This window comes from Anomaloglossus baeobatrachus, chromosome 3 (assembly GCF_048569485.1).
Source record: "Anomaloglossus baeobatrachus isolate aAnoBae1 chromosome 3, aAnoBae1.hap1, whole genome shotgun sequence".
NCBI lineage: Eukaryota > Metazoa > Chordata > Amphibia > Anura > Aromobatidae > Anomaloglossus > Anomaloglossus baeobatrachus.
This window is the reverse complement of record NC_134355.1, coordinates 294,656,565-294,677,858: the sequence shown is the minus strand read 5'-3', so window position 1 is coordinate 294,677,858 and position 21,294 is coordinate 294,656,565. Positions and strand designations below refer to the sequence as shown.

General features: G+C 43.1%; 1 protein-coding gene across 3 annotated transcripts in view; it reads left to right on the top strand.

Moving 5' to 3' along the window:
- NCOA7 (nuclear receptor coactivator 7) overlaps window positions 1–21,294 on the top strand; it is a 217,954-nt gene that overhangs the window by 162,456 nt on the left and 34,204 nt on the right. For 2 of the 3 annotated variants that reach the window (XM_075339939.1, XM_075339938.1), the window contains exons 7-10: window positions 3,841–3,966; window positions 4,430–4,614; window positions 10,797–11,662; window positions 14,973–15,141. In XM_075339939.1, the coding sequence (XP_075196054.1) occupies window positions 3,841–3,966; window positions 4,430–4,614; window positions 10,797–11,662; window positions 14,973–15,141 (1,346 nt within the window). The remainder of the gene's footprint in view (window positions 1–3,840; window positions 3,967–4,429; window positions 4,615–10,796; window positions 11,663–14,972; window positions 15,142–21,294) is intronic. The other variant, XM_075339940.1, reaches the window with a different exon arrangement.

The following is a 21,294-nucleotide window of genomic DNA, read 5'->3' as shown; positions in this document are numbered from 1 at the left end:
TGCGCACGTACCCTAAAGGCCACGTCTCACTAAGCGACATCGCTAGCGACATCGCTGCTGAATCATGGTTTTTGTGATGCAACAGCGATCTTGCTAGTAATGTCGCTGTGTGTGACATCCAACAATGACCTGGCCCCTGCTGTGAGGTCGCCGGTCGTTGCTGAATGCCCTGGACCTTTTTTTTTTTTTTTTTTTTTTTTTTTTTTTTGGTCGTTGCTCTCCCGCTGTGAAGCACACATCACTGTTTGACAGTGAGAGTCAGTGCAACGATCTGAATGTGCAGGAAGCCAGCTTCTGCGGATGCTGGTAACTAAGGTACACATCGGGTAACCAAGCAAAGAGCTTTGCTTGGTTACCCGATCTTGGTTCCCAGCGTCCGCAGCTTCTAGAACCCGGCTCCATGCACACGTAGCCAAGGTAGACATCGGGTAATTATAAGCAAAGCACTTGTACTATGTGTACTATGGTTGCACAGCGTCGTTACACGGGTCGCTGGTGACTGATCTCTGATCACTGTGGAGATCTGCCTGATTGACAGCTCACCAGCGACCAGGTAGCGACACTCCAGTGATCCCTGCCAGGTTAGATCGCTGGTGGGATCGCTGGAGCGTCGCTTAGTGTGACTATACCTTAAGGAAGGCAGTGTCCATTATAAAGCTGGTAAACAAGTTATCTCCACTGATAAAGACTGTATGGATAAGGGAAATCCACAACCACCTTAAATACTTCATCCACTACTCGATATAGATTAGAACAACTTAGAAAACTAGTCCCCTCAGTCAGGAAACACACCAGTGGTTCATGTTAAAAAAAATTACATTTTTATTATATTAAAGTTAAAAAAAACAGATCCTGCAAGGGACCGGTTATATACTCTGATAATGCACTATCACTATTACTTATTTCGCCAAAATATTCAAAGGAATCACATGGAAGACTATATTTCACTGATGCTGTAAAAAAAGTTTGGATATGTGCTGCAAGTAACCACCTTTACAGAAACCTTATATACCACTGCTGATTATACTGCGATTATATCAATGCACTCCCAGTGACTAGATATTTAACATGTTATGAACTATCAGCCACCTATTATAACATATTCAAGGAGATCACACAAAACTATGTCTCACTGATGCTACAAAAAACAGCTTAAATACGTGCTGCGGGTAAACACCTATACAGACACACTATATACCACTGCTGATTTTATACTATTGTATCATTGCACTCCCAGTGACTGGATGTTCAACATGTTAAATGCTATCAGCGACTTAATTAACAGACAGTGAATACCTGATAGGATTATATCATTACATTCCCAATCAGGTATTCACTGTCTGTTAACAATTAAAAAAAAAAGTCAGTGATCATCTGTAATAGATAAATGTTTGAAGATGAGATGATTCCAGATCTCCACTATTTACCATAATGAAAGGCTGTTTCTGGAATTGTGACCAAAAATTCTAATCCAAGCAACATTGATATGAAGACTGTTGAGACTATACACTTCTATTCACAGGTATATTATATGGGGTATGTCAGTAAGCACACATGAATGAAAAAGTTAAACAGCAAAAGACAAAGATTAGCATGCCTATGTGGCCGATATGGCCTTAAGGTTGCTGTTAGATACCTTTTCAACAAGACCGTTGTAGCCTTATTTTTGTTTTGCGTTTTGGGCTTCCGTACATTGTGGGTAGGGTTTTTAGCTCTTCCACGGCCCTATCCTCTTCCAGGTTAAAATTTAACACCATCCTAGCTGCGGGTGATACTTGTGCAGATTGATCGAATAGTAAGCTTCAGTAAAATGGCAGCTCATGCGCAGATTGAGATCTTTGCCAATGAGAAGAGATCTAAATCTGCGTATGCGCTGCCACCAGTGCCACTTATTTGATTGCCGGAAGGTAAATCTGTGCAAGTGCCACCTGCAATGAGGACAGCACTGGCACAACATTTAAAACCAGATGAGGATAAAGACTCCAGCAGAACGGTCATAGCAGAGCCAAAGACTCAACCCACAGTCCTGCCTTCATGCATGGAAACACAACTTCTAATGATGGGCATCTATTAATCAGCATAACAGCACCATTATGGCCATACTTTTACCTCACCATACATGAACCTAATGACAGATTCACCTTTAGTGCTCTGGTCATGATGGTACTTCCCAAGCCTCTGCCTCTAGGTTGTACACCTGCCGACTCTAGTTTGATGGTTCGCTGTCTGCCCGTGGCACCTGATGTGAGCTGTCAAGCTAGAGGCTGATGCTGGCCAGGGAAACCTCGGGAAGGTCTCATGCCTTGACAAATTTACATGTAAATTAACATGATATATATATAATATATTATAATATAATTATATTTTTCTTCAATATGGTAACAAATGAAATATTTATAATGTGTGTTGATAGATTCACTTTGCAGTTTAGTCATCCATGGTTACGTCCACTCTTATGGAGTTAGTTGCTCTTGGTCATAACCATGGATACCCAAGCTAAAATGCCTGCACATGAGGTAAGAGACGTGGCTATATCAGAACTAGACTACATTTCTAATTAGAGGTATTTGCGAATATTACCACACCTAAAATCTATTGGGATAATATCTTGGGGATGGGAATACCCTTTTAAATCTGATGTAGTAATGATATGCTGGTTCCCCACTCTTCCCCCAAACCTGATGCTGAAAGACCGATTTCTCCCTGTACATAGTAATGTACCCATTAAGGCTTTTATTATGCACATAGTGACCTTTCCTCAATATGCACTTCACACTACAATGGTTAGGCTGAGTGTTCAAAATCGTAAATGGGCACCTTGTTTAAAGGGGTTGTCCAGATCTTTCATATTGATGACCTACAGTTCTGCTCCATAAATAGCTTTCATTCAGCTGCTGAGTGTTGGACCCCAACCATCCTGGTATGTATACATGCCCTGGACAAGTCCATAAAGATTGCTGTGGCTGTCCCTGCTGGACAAGGACTCAATTTTCTTAAAAAAAAAAAAGTCCAAAAATGTTTTTTGTTTTTTTTTTTTTAATTCTAAAGCCTCTGACACAGTAGTGAGTGTGGGCAGTTTTTTTTTTTTTTTTTTTTTTTTTCCATTGAACTCCTCCTTTGCACATTGATGTCATATATAAAGCAATTACCAAAAGGGCATTGATCTGGATATTTTTATTCCTCCCCTTCCCCCTCCCCCCCCCCCCCCCAAACCCTATTCAATGCTTCTGAAAATTCCTTCTGTGAGGGAGTGTGAAAGAGTCCCACCTTATAAAGTGGTGACATATTGCTAGGATTCACTGGCCTTATTGTGACCTTTTCTCCGATATCTTGCAAAGCAATTGAAAACGTCTGGCCTCAAGAACCGCTGGGTGGAGGTGCCGGCTGTCACACACCCAGCTATCGGCTATTGATGATCTATTCAAAGAATAGGCAATCAATGTAAAAGTCCTGGACAACTTTGTTTTGTTTTTTTGTTTTTTTTTCTCCTTTCAATAAGCTGCAGCCAGCACCAGTGAACCTTTCTAAAGAGAAAATTTGTTTTTCCTACTCATCAGTGGGGCGGTTCGATGGGCCTCTCTGGGCCGGCATCTCCTCTAGCTTATATCCTACATAACATTCCTATGCATTTTGCGCCATGTGAAATATAAATTTATATATATTGATGCCTTTAAATGTGAAGCTACAATTTAGTCATGAAAATAAAGAAAACTCTTTGAGAAGGTGTCCAAACTTTTGGTCTGTACTGAATATATCTATACCTCTCATATTTACACTTCTATTTTCACGGCTGTGCTGTTTTTGTTTTTTTTTTTTTTTTGTTTTTATTTTTAAATAAAGGATGCAGACCTGGCCAGAAAAGCTACGAAGCCTATAGAAAGAGTCTTATCTTCTACATCTGAAGAGGAAGAGCCCATTGTTGTTAAGTTTTTGAAAATGAACTGCAGATACATAACAGATGGAAAGGTGGGTTGCGCTCAGGTATTTGATGTTTATTAATGGTGATGGCACGTGTGGGGTGTGGGTGTTTATTTTTTTTTCTTCCTCCCCCCCCCCCCCCCCCTTCAAACATTTTTCAATCTTGTTACAATTCTAAGAGGTCACCATATATTTCGCAATTATGGCTTTTGGGCTGTAGCTTCTTTGCTATTTGTTTTGCCCTATTAATACTAACCTTGCTGGTGCCACATGTACACAGTAATCTGTCTAAAGCTGCATGTCTGGCAAGCCACAAGTGGGTCATTACTACTGAGCTCATGTTCAGTATGTGATAATGTCCTGTTTAGAAAGTGAGTTAGTGGTGGTTTCCCCTTTCCAGAAACCGGTTTTGTGGTTAATTTGGTAATATAATACCCTAAATTGCTGTTTAGTTGATTTCGGGATTTAATAATGAATTCTACTGAATGTAATCTCTTAATTTTGTATGCAGGGTGTTGTTGGTGGAGTCATGATTGTCACTCCCAACAATGTCATGTTTGATCCCCATAAATCTGATCCATTGGTGATCGAGAATGGCTGTGAAGAGTATGGACTTATTTGTCCCATGGAAGAAGTGGTATCTGTTGCACTTTATAGCGACATTTCACACATGAAGATTAAAGATGCATTGCCATCGTAAGTTGCAAGTACAGTCCTATCCATTTATTGTGCACTATAGAGGTATCATAAGAGTGTACTCATAGTTCATCCCTTCAGTTGTGCAATTTTATCACAATTTGACTTTTGTAATGTGTTTTTTCTCTCCCAATAATTTTATTTATTTTTTTTATCATTTTAGTAGCTATATACCTCCTTATTGGCAGGTCATAAGGAAAAGAGAAATTGGGAGGGGGGGTTTGTCAGGAGATTCTTTAGAGGACAAACTGCCTCATGCCTCAGTCTACCCCCGCCTCCAGCATGGTTTTAGCAGCTTTTTGTCACTACAACATGTAGCATATTGCTAAGAGATGCCAACCAGTGTTTGCCAGAATCCAGTCTCTCAGAATATAAGGAAGTAGAATGGAGAGGCTCTATTAAATAGCCTTTTAATACTCCCATTAAAAACCACAGGTGGGTGGGTACCCAGGCAAGAATACACTGTGTATATATTTGTGGTCAAATCCCATATATATAGGCAGTCGTCCTCCATTGCCATTTCACTCACAATTCTCATATACATAATTATAAATCAAGCAGTAACCTTATTGATGTATAGAGCTCACCCAAACCAAAATGCTGTTACCTGTGAGGTTCCATGGGAATCAAATGCGACGATAGGATGAAACCCTGTCGGGCCCCATATGTTGACTCCTGCCCTAACAATGGCAGTACCCAGGTGTTGTACTGCAATGTATGACTCCAAAAATAAAAATCTCTGCATTTCCACCTCAGTAGAGAGGTTTCATTAGGGGAGTGTACTTGTGAGGGGAGAGGCAGGGTCCCGTTAAACATAGCGAAGTTCCAGCGATCCCGACAACTGTACGACCTGGTATGTTGCTACATGGTGGCTAGTGAGCTGGCAAACATACAGATCTAATTAACGATACGGCAATCTGTATAACTACCTCGGTGGTCATTGGGACCCTGTTACGCACAGGGCTGTGGAGTCGGTAAGCCAAACCTTCGACTCCGACTCCTCAAATTCTCTTGCACCGACTCCGACTCCGGCTCCGACTCCGACTCCTACATATATTGCTTAGTTAGGTGAAAAATTTATTGTAGTACATGAATATGTGTATGTGAACATCAGACATTTAATAATTTTTATGATACGATAATCAAGATATTTGGATAGAACATAAAATATATTTATTGGAATACAACTTTAGAACACAAACTGTAATAAATTGTAAATATGTAATACACTATGTAATATACAGTAGATTACATATATATCTTGTGTGTGTATATACACTGTGTGTGTATATATATGTGTATATATATATATATATATATATATATATATATATATATATATATATATATATATATTACATATTTACAATTTATTAGTTTTTTGTGTTCTAAAGTTGTATTCCAATAAATATTTTATGTTCTATCCAAATATCTTGATTATTGTATCATAAAAACAATTAAATGTCTGATGTTCACATTGTACTACAAGAAATTTTTCACTTAAATATAAGCATTATACTAAATGTTATTATTTAGTAAAATATTCAGCACATTCTGCATTGCACTCCTGTCCCCAATTTATTATATATTTTAAGAGTCGGAGTCGGTGCATTTTATACCGACTCCGACTCCACCAAAATGAGCTCCGACTCCGACTCCGACTCCACGACTCCGACTCCGACTCCACAGCCGCAGCAGCTATTCTGACGACTCAGACCTCGATAGAGGTGCAGTGTTTCCACCCAGGCATGCCAACGAGGTCTCCCGTCATTATTATGGCATCAAACACAGCGATGCATGCTGCCCAGCGGGATACCAACGATCAAAAAATAAACCAGGACGTCCAGGTACAATTGGCAATATCGCAGCGGGGGGCCGGCCGCTGCTATGTGTCATACATAGCGAGATCACTATCGAGGTCGCTGTTGCGTCACAAAACATGTGAAGTTTCAGTGATCTCGCTAACTACATCGCTATGTGTAACGGGGCCCTTAAGGTCACAAGGGACAAAAAAATGTCACAGTATTCGAAAGATTAAGTCTGGCGCTGTAGTGACAGGTCACTGTCTGCGGAGTGCTGCACCACCTGGGTGTTGCGTGTCAGACAATTGTTTCTTCCCCAGATGGGTGCCCGACCACACTTTGTGGGACTTTGTTCCCCATCCTCCTATGTTGGATGCATTGCTGTGTTGTTGTCTCCACAACATCTGATGTCATGTCCGGTGCAAAGTTTTGACCTCCTTCTGATCATGATGATGAGCAACAGAGTTATCGTCATAGGTAAGGAGATGATGGTGACCTGATCAGAGGCAGGGTAAAAGCTTAAATGCAAGTTTTATACACCCACAATGCTACAGTGTAAATGGAGTGTGTTTTGTGGTTGTGTGGTTTTTTTTTTTTTTTTTTTTTTTGTCATTTTGGGGGTGGTTAACGCCTTCCTCATATCACCAACTTTTATATGGACTAGGCAACCATGTGCCCAAAACAGCATTACACCTCTGATCCATAGATGTGTCCCTCCCTCTGAGGGCTTACCAAGAGCCAGAGGTGGTGCACCCACAATGAGTGCTCAAGGCATTGTCGAAACAATGTGGAACCGCATACAATTGACCAATTAAACCTAATGTAAAAATGCAAGAATTAGTGGTCGGTGAGGGGAGAAGAGTTATCATACACAACTCCCCCACCCACTAAGATGTAGGGGAGGAACCTCTGGAACAGGATACAGAGCTTCTAAACCACACCTCCCCACATAATGCCTTGTTCTCCTCCTCTACGAATATATTTAAATTACACTTACTAATTTTGTATGTACTGTATTCTGTTCCAGGTGCTTCTCCCCTACACCCACTCACATTTTTGTACACATATGCTTCCTCTACTTTGGGGTGGGGGAAGCACTTGTGGCCTTACCTCTCCCCCCTACAAGTACACTCCCCTGAACTGCACTACTGAGGTAGAAGGAAAGGCATATGAGGGATTTTTATTCTTTAAGTCATAGACTTGTACGACATGGGGGTACTGCTCTTGTTAGGGCAAGAGCCAACACATGGGGTATGTAGGGTTTCTTTTCGTTCCGCTGCCTCATCTGATTCCTATGGAACTTCATGGACTGCTAACTTTTGGTTTTTTTCTTTTGGTTTGAGCTCTTGCCTACATTTATAGTTCTTATATATTTGCTTTTTTGTGTTGGGTACCCCCCATCCCCCTGTGGTTTTCACTGGTAATATTAAAGTTTTCATTTTAAGTCTCTCCATGCTACTTGCCCACTACATTGTGCATTGACATTATACACAATGCAGAATCAATTTATATCACAACTGCTGCACCCATTAACCTGATACACTGCTGGAATTGGGGTCTCTGGCCTTGTTTCATGCCGCTGTCAGATTACATATCAAAAATCTGATGAGATTCCCTTTAAGTTGCTGACAAAACTTCAACAGCTGTTCCACCCACCCATTGATTTGGCTGAGCATGATGTGCTTCCAGTTGGGAGACTTTTGGCAGACTTGTCACCCCCTGAGGGCAGAATGACAGAATTCAGATTCCACATGCCCAGTCATCTTCTTGCTGCCCAGTCCTCTGAAGGAGGCTTCCTTCACACCAACCAAACATGGAGAAAAGATGTTTGTTTGTATGTAACCACCTTTTTACTCTGTTTATGGAAATGCAGCTCTGACTCTAGGCTGGGGCATCATTGACATGTCACACGATGACCATTCTCTGGAAAGTCTGGCAAATAAAGGATTTTAGAACTCTGATTTTGCTGTAAATCCATTGAGTTGCAGGCAAGACACACACAAGTTACATGTTGCGTGTGAATTGCATTGAAGTCTATTGGAGGTGTGCTGTGTGGCAGGTGACCAGAGACAGAAAATCCAACACCTCTGCATCGCAACACCACAGAAAATGGTTACATCCATTGGTACACTCTGTCACTGTGAGCTCCATTGCTGTGCATATAGCCAAATTGTATTTCAGGAAAAGCATTAAATCTACTTGGAAACTCTTCTTGCACTTTTTTTTTTTTTTGAGATCTTGATACAGTGGCTCCTACCGCTCTTTGCAGTAAGGCTAATATGTCACCTCTTGAGCCAGTCGTTTACCTCAGTCATCAAATGACTTAACTATTGGCATCATGGTTGAGCTGTGGTGGTGATGGTACTGCATGTGAATGCTGAGTTCACTAATGGCATGCTAGCAGCATTGTTAATGATCTTCACTTGCTGTGTTTAAAGGGAATCTGTCACCAGGTTTTTACCACCTAATCTGAACAGCATAACGTGGGGATAGATTTCCTGATTCCAGCGATGTGTCACTTACAGGGCTGCTTAGTGTAGTTTTTGATAATCTACTGCTGATTTTATGATTTTTATAATTGGAGGGCTACTTGGCATGCTGCCAGGTAGAGTCCAGCATGGTGATGAGCTCTGTATAACTGCTAGATCTGCAGCAGAGAAAAGATTGATTTGATGTAAGTGACACATCACTGGAATAAGGATCTCTGTCTTTATATTATGCTGCTTTCAGATGGAGGAGCAAAAACCTGGTGACAGATTCCCTTTTAGGCTAGTTTCACACATCCGTCATTTCACACATTTCGGCACACTTCAGTACAGTGTAAGGCTATGTGCGCACTATGACGTTTTTGCACTTCTCAAAAATGTGGTTTTGGCTGCAAAAAACGCACACTCCATGGTAAAAAGGCATGTGTATATTAGATATAGATAGGAACAAGGGTCTTCAGAAACATACTTTTAATATTGCCAGTAGGGGAGGATGCAACTAGGATGACTAAAGCGGGCTTTACACTCTGCAACATCGCTAGCTGATGATGGCGAGCGTGATAGCACCCGCATCGTTATGCCGATATGTGGAGATCGCTGCCGTAGCGAACCTTATTGCTACAGCAGCGTCACACGCACTTACCTGCTCGGCGACGTCGCTGTGACCGGCAAACTGCCTCCTTTCTAAGGGGGCGGTTCGCTCAGTGTCACAGTGACGCCACTAAGCGGCCGCCCAATCAAAGCGGAGGGGTGGAGATGAGCTGGACGAACGTCCCGCCCACATTCTTCCTTCCTCATTGCTGGCGTGTGGCAGGTAAGGAGAGGTTCCTCGCTCCTGCGGTGTCACTTGTAGCGATGTGTGCTGCCGCAGGGACGAGGATCAACTTCACCCGAGCAACAGCAGCGATAATTGGGAGAGGACCCCCATGTCAACGAGGAGCGATTTTGGACGTTTTTGCAATGATCCAAAATCGTTCCTAGGAGTCACACACAACGAGATCGCTACAGCGGCCGGATGTGCGTCACAAAATCCATGACCCCAATGAGATTGCTGTAGCGATCTCGTAGCGTGTAAAGCCACCCTTAGTAATTGGTGGCTTCTCCCCACCCTGATCTCCTTGTGCGGCAGGAAGGAATCAGCAGGGGCCTTGCCTTTGGACTAGTCGTCCAGTCTGATTGTCCCCATTTGACTGTTAACCATGCACGGCTAGTATCCGATTAATTCTGTATGTAGTCTGGGCTCCTACTTAATGACTGCGTGAGCTGTATGGAGTGATCTGGGAGAGTGTTAAATTCTAATATTACATTTCTGTGTTTTAAAATAACATTGGAAATAACTCACCAGGCTGCAGAAATCGGTAAGATTGTCAAAATCCAACTTAAGCTGTTTGCAAAAATGTTATTTTGTTTTTTCTAATAGTAGCGAAATACCGTCTGGTTTCTAAATTGGCAGAACTTGAAATTGATAAATTGTTCACCTGTAGTTACGGATTTCAATGATGTTTGTGTGTGTGGGGTTGTGGTGTGTGGGGGTTTTTTTTTTTTTTTTTTTTATATAAAAGAATGTTTTATCAAAAACTTATGTTGGTTTGTAATGGAGTTATTGCCCATCTTCCTATTGTGATATGAAACAATCTAGTTTCTAGTTATACTTTGTATTTCTGATCTTTACCACTAGCCATGCCATTCACTGCACATTTGCCATATTTTGTGTTCATACTTTCAGTCTTTATTATTCGCATCATTTGTGAATTTTAATTTTTTTTTTTTTGTTATGCTTTTTAAAGTGGTGTATGTGTTCTTTAGTTACTGTTTTAGTTCTATTTTATTTTTTAATTTTATTTTAATTTTCATTTTTACCATTCCACACCCATTCAACATTTTCCGTCAACAGCGATATACCCAAGGATCTTTGTCCTCTGTACAGGCCTGGAGAGTGGGAAGATCTCTCATCTGAAAAAGACATCAATCCATTCAGCAAGTTCAAATCCATTAACAAGGGGAAAAGGCAAAATGGGGTTACTGGTGTAGGAAGCATAGACAAGCAAGATACAGCTAAAGTAGCCAGTGAACAAACTCCAGATACAAACACTACTGCAGATAACCTATCCAAAGTGCACTTGAATGTTGATGATGCAATCACAAAAGAGACTGAACCAAAATCCTCGGAAAACATTTTTGATTCTGAAACCAAAAAAACTGATCAATCTCCAGTAGAAGAGGACTTCATAGAGTTGGTAGATTCCTTATCACAGCAGATTGACATTTGTAAAGACTTGGGACATGCAGGACCTGTTTTGGTAGATGATTCCAAGACGCCAAAAGCTGCTTCTACAAAGGTGGATTTCAATGACCCAGTACAAAAAACCTCTGAGACGCTCACCTCTGACTTGTTGGCTAGGATAAATATTGTTGATGTGACTTGTGAAAAAGAAAATTCTGAAACCAAAAATATAGAACTCTGCTTGAATCCAACTCAAGTAAACACATCTGCTCCTTCAGAATGTGTCACTGCTAGTGATAAACCCCAACTGAAAGACTCAATTTGCATGCAGTTGAAATCTAAAGGGCAAAATGAGGAACCCACCATGGAATCTTTAAATGAGACCGTGCCGCAACAGTCGGGTCATGCCATAGAGGAATCACCAGATTCATTGTCTCCGTGCTCAGCTGAAGACAGCAGCCAGAAAGAAACCCAAATGGACAGTGAGTCTGAGCTGAAACTGTGGCTCCTGAAAAGAATGCAGGGACCAATAGAAGGTGAGAGCTTGTGTTTTCTGTTATACCCATTGCAATCTCTGTATTAGAAAATGATGCATTTTATTGGCACTCTAAAGTAGGCCTTATGACATGGACATGTGCACTGACCATATGAAATTGGAGAGCGTACCGTACGTTTTCTGGCCTTCAGCCACAACATCAAGTATAATCCGAGGCACCAAGTTTACCACAAAAAAACTGGGTAAACTTATTGACTCGTGTATAAGCCTAGGATTATAAGACAAATGTAAAATTTAGAGAATTTGGAAAACAAATTTTTAAAACAGGGGTTCATCTTTTAATCTGGATAAAGCTTACCGGGTTTGAGTGGGGTCACAGGGCAAGGGTCGGCGATGCTGTGCCACAGCTCGAGGGACAATGATACTGGGGCTTCCTGCTAGCCGGCAGTGAACCCCATTGAGCCAGCTGGTGGTCAACGCAATACTTAGACTGTCTGTCTGCTTTTGCTCTCCTAATATGAGAGCTTGTATGTTTTAGGAGAGAGCCTGGCTGGTGAGCAGAGTGTAGTTAAATTCAAGTCTGAAGAGTTAACTCTAAAGATCACAGCCACTTTCTCCACCCCCTCCGCACAATTTATGTCTATCCTATAGTGATCTGCTCTCCTCCCCCTCCTTTAAGGCTCCTGATATGAGTCCTGCAAAATCTGAATCCACTTTCAATCTGTTTCACATTTGTAAAATAATGCTATGTGTCCACGTTGCGTATTTGCATGCAGTTATGCTGCGTATTTGCATGCAGTTATGCTGCATATTGCACTGCAGCGTAACTGCATGCGTCCTGCGTCCCCAGCACAATCTATGAAGATTGTGCATAATCCATGCGCACGTTGCATTTTAGAACGCAGCGTTTCGGCTGCTGCCAAGACACTGCGTTCTAAAAAGCAACATGTCACTTCTTTTGTACGTTTTGGTTGCAATGTCGGTCTCTGTCTCTCTGTCGGTCTCTTTCTGTCGGTCTATCCCTCTCTCTCATACTCACCGAACACTGGCGCGGCGCTGCACGGCTGTCACACTGCGGCGGCTTCTCCTGCTTTTGAAAATGCCAGCTGCTCATTATTCAATCTCGTATTCCCTGCTTCCACCGGCGCCTGTGATTGGTTGCAGTCAGACACGACCCCACGCTGAGTGACAGCTGTCTCAATCGGTCGCGGGTGGGCAGGTCTATGTAGTGCAGTAAAATAAATAAATTAAAAAAAAAAAGAAAAGCTCCCCAGCCTAAAAATATCAGCCAGCAGCCGCCTGGAATTGCCGCATCAATTTAGATGCGACAGTCCCGGGACTCTACCCGGCTCATGCAGAATTGCCCTGGTGCGGTGGCAATCTAGGTAATGAGTTAATGGCAGCCCATAGCTGCCACTAAGTCCTATTTTAATCATTGCAGGCGTCTGAGACACCGCCCCCAATGATTGACCTGTAAGTGAAAGTAAATAAACACATACACCCGAAAAAATCCTTTATTTGAAATAAAAGACAAAAACACCCTCTTTCACCATTTTATTAAAATCCCCAAACACCCCTCCAGGTCCGGCATAATCCTCACTAGGTCCCACGACGCATCCAGCTCTGCTACATGAAGCTGACAAGAGCGGCCGTAGAACACTGCTACTCCTGTCTGCTCCACGCAGCAACTGAAGTGAGTCGCGCTGTCAGCGGAGACGTCACTCTGGTTACCCGAAGCCACAGGTCTTGGGTGGAGGACTCTAGCTGGCCGCCGGTAACCTGAGTGACGACACAGCTGATCGCGTGGCTCACTGCAGTCTCTAAGGGGATTTGTGATCACAGGTGAGTCCTTCACGTGTGACCGCAAATCAAGCCGCGGCACACGCACACAGCTAGGCGATCACAATGAAGTCGGGTGAAGTTCATCTGAGTTCATTCTGATCGTGTGGCAGTGTCTTGCGGCCAGCCGTGCTCTTTGACAATGCGGTCCCACTCTACTCTGCTGCAAGTCTATGGGGATGCAGCAGAGCAGAGTGGGACCGCACTGACAAAAATGTGCGTTCTGGAAGCATCCAGAATGCATAAATTGTGCAGTTACAATGCGTCTCAGAACGCAGCTTTTCGGCTGCGTTCTGAGACTCACATGCAGTGACTTACACGCTGTGTAATAGAACACAACGTGGGCACATAGTCTAATAGTCAGCACTGCCTTTCCCAGGGGTCAGGGGACAATCCTAAAATCCCTGCAGCTAATCCATGCTGGCTTAATATTTCCCACCATTGGACAAATGACATGCATATGAAGAAAGCGAGAGCTACTATGCGCACTTCCTCTGGATTTATGTGATGCTTCTGACAGTGGGGAGAGTGAAGCAGAAGCTGAGTGCCTGCAAGGATCATGTGACATGACAATGAGAGGGAGAGGCAGTGTCTGTACCGCTGGAGGGGACTGTTAACTGGGATGGAGAAGGTTGTCCAAGTAGTGGTCAACCTCTTGTAATGTCTCAGTAGCAAGCAGAAACTCTGTAGTAGTAAACGGCTACTGAACCAGCATTGGCACTTAAAGGTGTACCGGTTTCCCAGGAACAAGGAATGGAAAGGCTGTGAAGCAGTGTGCTGTTCAACACAAGTTGAGAACACTTAATTGTATCCTGGATGACATTCATTCATATTTATTATCTTTTTATAAGAACTACAGTATGAGCGATCAGATCCTTCAGGCTCCTTCCTACCTAGCTTGAGCCTCCTTGTATGATTCCTAGTGCTTCTATAATTTCCCACAACAGCGTTTTCTGTATGATCCTGAGAAACAGAAGAAAACTTTTTTTTTTTTTGTAATTTTCCTTCAGTACAATTTAGTCTTCCGCTTGTGGCAAAGGTTAAGAATATTTTGTCTTGGTGCAGACAGGCATCAGTTGTCCTACAGCCAGACACAAGCGAGGAGGGAAAAGACAGAACTGCACTCCTGAGTGTATTTTTGTATGTATAGTACAATATTATACTAGATTGCAAAAGTGTGTGTGTTTAATATATATTTCAAAAGTAGGATTACTAGTGAAAGTGCTGAGATGTTTTGCATCAATATAGCCTAAAGGCTATGTGCACACTAGAAAATAAACTTTTCTTAAGAAAAATCTGTGTGTGTGTGTGTGTGTGTGTGTTGTTTTTTTTTTTTTCCCCTCTTTCACGGGTTGGTCCCTGCGGTTTGACTGCAGAAAGGTTATGAACATTTTTCTGCGGCAAAAAACGCATCGTGCGCTCAGGGCCTTATAGTTCAGAAAGTTACTATTTGGAAGAGGAACTGAACTGTCAAAATCCAATATGAAATCTGGATTTCTTTTCTCTTCTAGATATGTTGCCATCCAAGGAAGAAAAGAGCAAGATCCCTCCCATGTTTCTGTGTGTTAAGGTGGGCAAACCAATGAGGAAATCATTTGCTACCCAGACTACAGCAATGGTGCAGCAGTACGCAAGGAAAAGAAAACAACCTGAATACTGGTTTGCAGTGCCACAGGAGAGGTCAGTATAAGTCAAGGAGCAGGAATGTGATCACTAGTTTAAAGGCCCTGTCACACAGAGAAATCTGCGGCAGATCTGTGGTTGCAGTGAAATTCTGGACAATCAGTGCCAGGTTTGTGGCTGTGTACAAATGGAACAATATGTCCATGATTTCACTGCAACCACAGATCTGCCAAAGATTTATCTGTGTGTGACAGGGCCTTAAGAGTAATAAACTGTATGAACACCTGGAGCTATTTAACCCCTTCACGACCGGCCGATTTTTCGCTTTCCGTTTTTTTTTTCGCCATTCTTTTTCTGAGAGACGTAACTTTTTTATTTTTCAGTCAATATGGTCATGTGAGGGCTCATTTTTTGCGGAACGAGCTGTACTTTTAAATGAAACCATCAGTTTTACCATATTGTGTACTAGAAAATGGCAAAAAAATTCCAAATGCTGAAAAATTGCAAAAAAAGTGCGATAGCACTATGGTTTTTGAGATATTTTATTCACTGTGTTCACTATATGGTAAAACTGATGTGTGGGTGTGATGCCTCAGGTCAGTGCGAGTTCGTAGACACCAAACATGTATAGGTTTACTTTTATATAAGGGGTTAAAAAAAAATCGGAAGTTTGTCCGAAAAAAGTGGTGCACGTTTTACGCCATATTCCGTGACCCGTAGCGTTCTCATTTTTCGGGATCTTAGGCTCAATGACGGCTTATTTTTTGCGTCTCGAGCTGACGTTTTTAACGGTACCATTTTTGCGCAGATGCTACGTTTTGATCGCCTCTTATTGCATTTTGCGCAAAAGTTGTGGCGACAAAAACGTCGTTTTGGCGTTTGGAATTTTTTTGCCGCTACGCCGTTTACTGATCAGATTAATTGATTTTATATTTTGATAGATCGGGCGTTTCTGAACGCGGCGATACCAAATGTGTGTATATTTTTTATTTTTTTAACCCTTTAATTTTCAATGGGGCGAATGGGGGGTGATTTGAACTTTTAGGTTTTTTTTTTTTTTTATTTTTTAAAACTTATTTTTTAACTTTTTTTTTTTTTTATTTTACTAGTCCCCCTAGGGGGCTATTGCGATCAGCATTCCGATCGCTCTGCAGTAACTGCTGATCACAGCTGGAAGGCTGTAAACAGCAGATACGCTGTCTTTCTCTTTTGCTGTGCCCCGGGCACAGCGAAAGTGAAACAAAGTCATGTGTAGTACAGGAGTCATCACATGACCCTGTGCTACCATGACAACTATCGGGAGTCACGTGATCGCGTCACGTGACTTCCGGTTTCGGGCGGTAAGTAAATGCTTACCGCAATCGCGCTTATAATGGCGCTGTCATGTATTGACAGCGCCATATAAGGGGTTAATCGGCACGAGCTGATAACGATTCTGCTCGTGCCTAGCAGGCACACATCTCAACTGTGAAAATCAGCTGAGATGTGTGCCGATCGCGGCATGCTCCGCCGGAGGACCGCGGGCAGTAAGATTATGTCATTTAGGACGTAATTTTACGGCCCGCGGTCGTTAAGGGGTTAAGGCTGTGTGCCCACGTTGCATTTTTTTTCCTGCGTTAACGCTGCGTTTTGAACTGCAGTGTTTCAGTGCCAAATTGCATGCGTTCTGCTTCCCCAGCAAAGTCTTGAAGTCAGAAAATTCAATGCGCACGCTGCGCTTTTAAAACACAGCATTTTGGATGCCAAAAATCGCTGCGGACAAACAAAGCAGCATGTCACTACTTTTGTGCGTTGTAGCTGCGTTCTCCACCCATTGAAATCAATGGTGTGGGTCAAAACGCAACCAAAATGCACTTGGACTGCATTTTTGTTGCGTTCCGCATGCTTTTTTGACAAGCAAAACACAGGTCTTTTCAATCTGGTCTCTCCCCCTCTCTCATACTCGCCGATCACTGGCACAGCGTTGCACAGCTGTCACAAAGCTCTGGCGACTTTCCTCTTTTGAAAATGCCGGACGCTCATTATTTTATCTTATTCCCTGCTTTCGCCCACCGGCGCCTATGATTGGTTGCAAAGTAAAAACTGGAGAAAAAGGGGTTTCATACCGCTCTAAAAACCACAAGCGTAAGTGTAATAAAACAATGTTCTTTTATTTAGGCAATTCCTACGCATTTCGGAGACATATCCGCCTCCTTCCTCAAAGGAAAAAAGAGGTTCGTTTTTTTTTGTTTTTTCCCCTGAGTAAGGAGGCGGATATGTCTCAAACGCGTAGGAATTGCCTAAATAAAAGAACATTGTTTTATTACACTTACGCTTGTGGTTTTTAGCGTGGTATGAAACCAGTTTTTCTCCAGTTTTTACCTTGATATACCACATTCTAAACGGGGCCGCTGCTGGACCACCAAAGCACTCATTTATGTCTATAAAGGGGTTGTGACTGGCACAACCCGATCAGGTGAGTGCACTACTCCTTTTCTTTTTCACCCAGTAAATCGGGTAAGACCCTATTGCGCCTTTTGTCTCCCAAATTACAGCTATGATTGGTTGCAGTGAGACAGCTGTCACTCAAGGGTGGGGGCGTGTGACTGCAACCAATCACAGCCGCCGGTGGGCATGTCTATATCGTGCAGTAAATAAATAAAAAAACTGGTTCTCCCCCCCCCCCCCAGTTTTTATACCAGCCAGGGTAAAGCCACACCGCTTTCAGGATGGGGGGGGGGAAGCTCAACGTTATGGGGAGCCCCCCAGCCTAACAATATCAGCCAGCAGCCGCTCAAAATTGCCACATCCATTAGATACGACAGCCCAGGGACTCTACCCAGCTCATCCCGAATTGCCCTGGTGCGGTGGCAATCTGGGTAATAAGGGGTTAATGGCAGCCCATAGCTGCCACTAAGTCCTAGGTTAATCATGGCAGACGTCTCCCTGAGATACCTTCTATGATTAACCTGTAAGTGAAAGTAAATAAACACATACACCTGAGAGAAAATCCTTTTATTTGGAATAAAAAAAAAACCACCTTCTTTCACCACTTTTTATTAATCACCAAATACCCCTGCAGTTCCGATGTAATCCACACTAGGTCCCGCGACGCATCCAGCTCTGCTACACGAAGCTGACAGGAGCGGCCACATACCATGACCGCTCTGTCAGCCCACGCAGCAACTGAAGTGAGCCGCACTATCAGCGATGACGTCACTCGGGTTACCCACTGCTGGATCCTCCAACTGTGACAGCAAGTCGCCCGAGTAACTGAAGTGATCAGCGGTGCCGTCACTCAGGTTACCTGCGGCTACCGCTCTCAGGTGGAGGACTCCAGCTGTGGCCGCGGGTAACCTGAGTGATGGCACCGCTGATCGCACTGCTCACTTCAGTCACTCAGGGGATTAGCGGTCATCGGTGAGTCCTTCATAGGATGCGACACACACAGAGCCGGGGGATGACAATGAAGTCGGGTGAAGTTCATTCTCATTCCACGATTGTCTGTGTCTGCTGTGAGCGAGCATGTAACAGAGCTGAATTGCCGGGGGAACGCACTGTCAAAAATGCATCCAAAATGCATGCGTTTCGGATGCGTATTTTTTTTAACAAGCGCAGTGTTTACATTTGTCCAGTCTGCCAGAGGGTGCGTTCTTCTCCGCACAGAACGCAACGTGGGCACATACCCTAAAGCCGTTTACAGTTTCCTAAAGTGATGGCATAATCTGTGGAATGTAACTTGTGAAACACTTCCTGGTTTTCCCCAGAACAATAGTCTTCAGCCATCGAGTTCTGCAGAGAACTGAAGCCTGGCTCCATTCAAGTGTGTTCTCCTTTCATTAACAGAACTCTCCATTGATCATAAAGTAATTGCATATGTTGGACATTTGCCTTCAATGTTTAAGATGAGGAAACACCCTTTTAAAAGCAATGTCATTAGGCAAGCTACCAAAAACTGTATAGAGTCTTTGTCCTTCTGCTGCCGCTAGTTCAGATATTTTATCTAACATGGAAGAGTGTTGTTGCGGGCTGGTACATGCAAAAGTTGAGCACTCCCGAATAAAATTTCCCATAAGAGCCCATATTTTTTTTTTTTTTTCTTTTCTTATTAGATCTTGCATGCTGTGTAGTATGTTTGTTTGTTTTTTTTTTATAAGTACTTGGATCCTTCTCTACAAGTGACTCTTCTAGTTTTACTCCTCACTTCATGATGCCCATGTGAATAATATCCACATTGTTCATTTACTTGGCAGCTAAGGTTGAAACTATTTGTCCAAATCAGCCTAAAATTAGATCTATGGCTTGGCGGGGGATTTATCTGGCCAGGTGCCAGTCCCCATGTAAAATCTGAGGACCAGAATCCGACACAGAGGTAGGAGTAAGCGCTTCATAGTCACCGAAGCATCTGTCACACTGCTCCCGCAGCCTCTCATTCTTCCCAGGCCACTCATTAGGCTCATACATATTCACTGCTTCCCTTGCCCACTGGCATCTGCGATTGGTTGCAGTCAGACGGGACGGGACACCCCCCCCCCTCCCCCCACGCTGAGTGACAGCGTGTCTGAGGCTTCCAATCACAAACGCCGGTGGGTGAGTCTATATCGTACAGTAAAATTGGCGTAGGATCCCCCATATTATACCAGCACAGATAAAGCCCGACAGCTGGGGGCTGGTATTCAGGCTGGGGATACCAATCATTATTGGGCGCCCCAGCCTAAAAATATCTGCCAGCAGGCACCCAGGATTGTCGCATCCATCAGATGTGATAACCCCGGCACTTTACCCGGCTCATCCTGATTGCCACCACAGCAGGGCAATCAGGATAATAAGGGAGTCCTAGATTAGTGATGGCACGTGTCTGAGACCCACATTACTAATCTGTAAATGAACACAACCACTGAAAAAATCCTTTATTTGAATTAAAAGACAAAAAGCACCCTTTCACCACTTTAACCCCAAAAAACACCCCTGCAAGTCTGACGTAATCCACACAAGCAGATGTAGAAACTTGGCACTCAAGATAAATGTGCATAGTGGTCTTTTATTGAGAAGTTGTTGTAGGACCAGCACAGACGTTTCAGTTGAAGACCTTTATCAGTGTGCGTGCAGGGAGTCCTCAGAAGGTGTAGCAACTGGCGTAGTTGGGTATGACGCGGTGTCCACCACTGTTTGTGGCCTTCTGGTCACATGGATATGACCTCACCACAGCCACAGGTCCTGGAAGAGAATAGTTACATCGATTTTGTATAATATTTATGCTAATTGTAACAGAGGGGATAACTATGAATTCATCCCCACGCACACACAGATATTATCTGCTCCTCAGCTGCTGTCACTTAAAAAGATGACTTTTATAAACTTTACCTTCTTGGATTTTAAAACCTAAACATGTGAGCTGACCAGTAATGGTATGTAAATAATCAACATGATTAGTGCCAGTATAGCACTGGCTTTAGGTTATATACAAAAATCATGCTGGTTGATTCCCTTTACCACCATATATCAAGGTGAGCAGATCCAACCCCATAGGTATGCTAGCAGGGAGCAACATTTGGGTCCAAACCTTGCTAATCAGTGGTAGATGCATGCATTACCTGATGGAAAGTGGATGGTGACAATCCATTCCATGGATAGGATATATAAAGTCAATTTTAAATTGTCTCTGTATAAAGGCTCCTTGAAAGAATCCAATTAAAATAGAAGAAAGCATATTGCTTATTTAGGTTACCAACTTTGATTGGATTGCTGACTTACATGGCTGTGTGTAATGTCTCTAAAGGCCCCGTTACACATAGCGATGTCGTTAGCGAGATCACTGAAACGCTATAGGTTTTGTGACGTAACAGCGACCTCGCTAGCGATCTCACTACGTATGACACATAGCAGCGACCGGCCCCCCCGCAACGATATCGTCAATAATACCTAAACGTCCTGGTTTCTTTTTTTGATCGTTAGTGTCCTGCTGGGCAGCATGCATCACTGTGTTTGACGTCAGAACGACGAGTGACCTCGTTGGCACGCTTGGGTGGAAACCACTACACCTCTATTGAGGTCTGAATCATCAGAATAGCTGCTGCGTGACAGGGTCCCAACGACCGCCGAGGTAGTTATACGGATCGCTGTATCGTTGCTGCGTCGTTAATTAGATCTGCCTCTTTGCCAGCTCACTAGCGACATACCAGCGATCCTGACCAGGTCGAATCGTTGTCGGAATCGCTGGAACGTCACTAC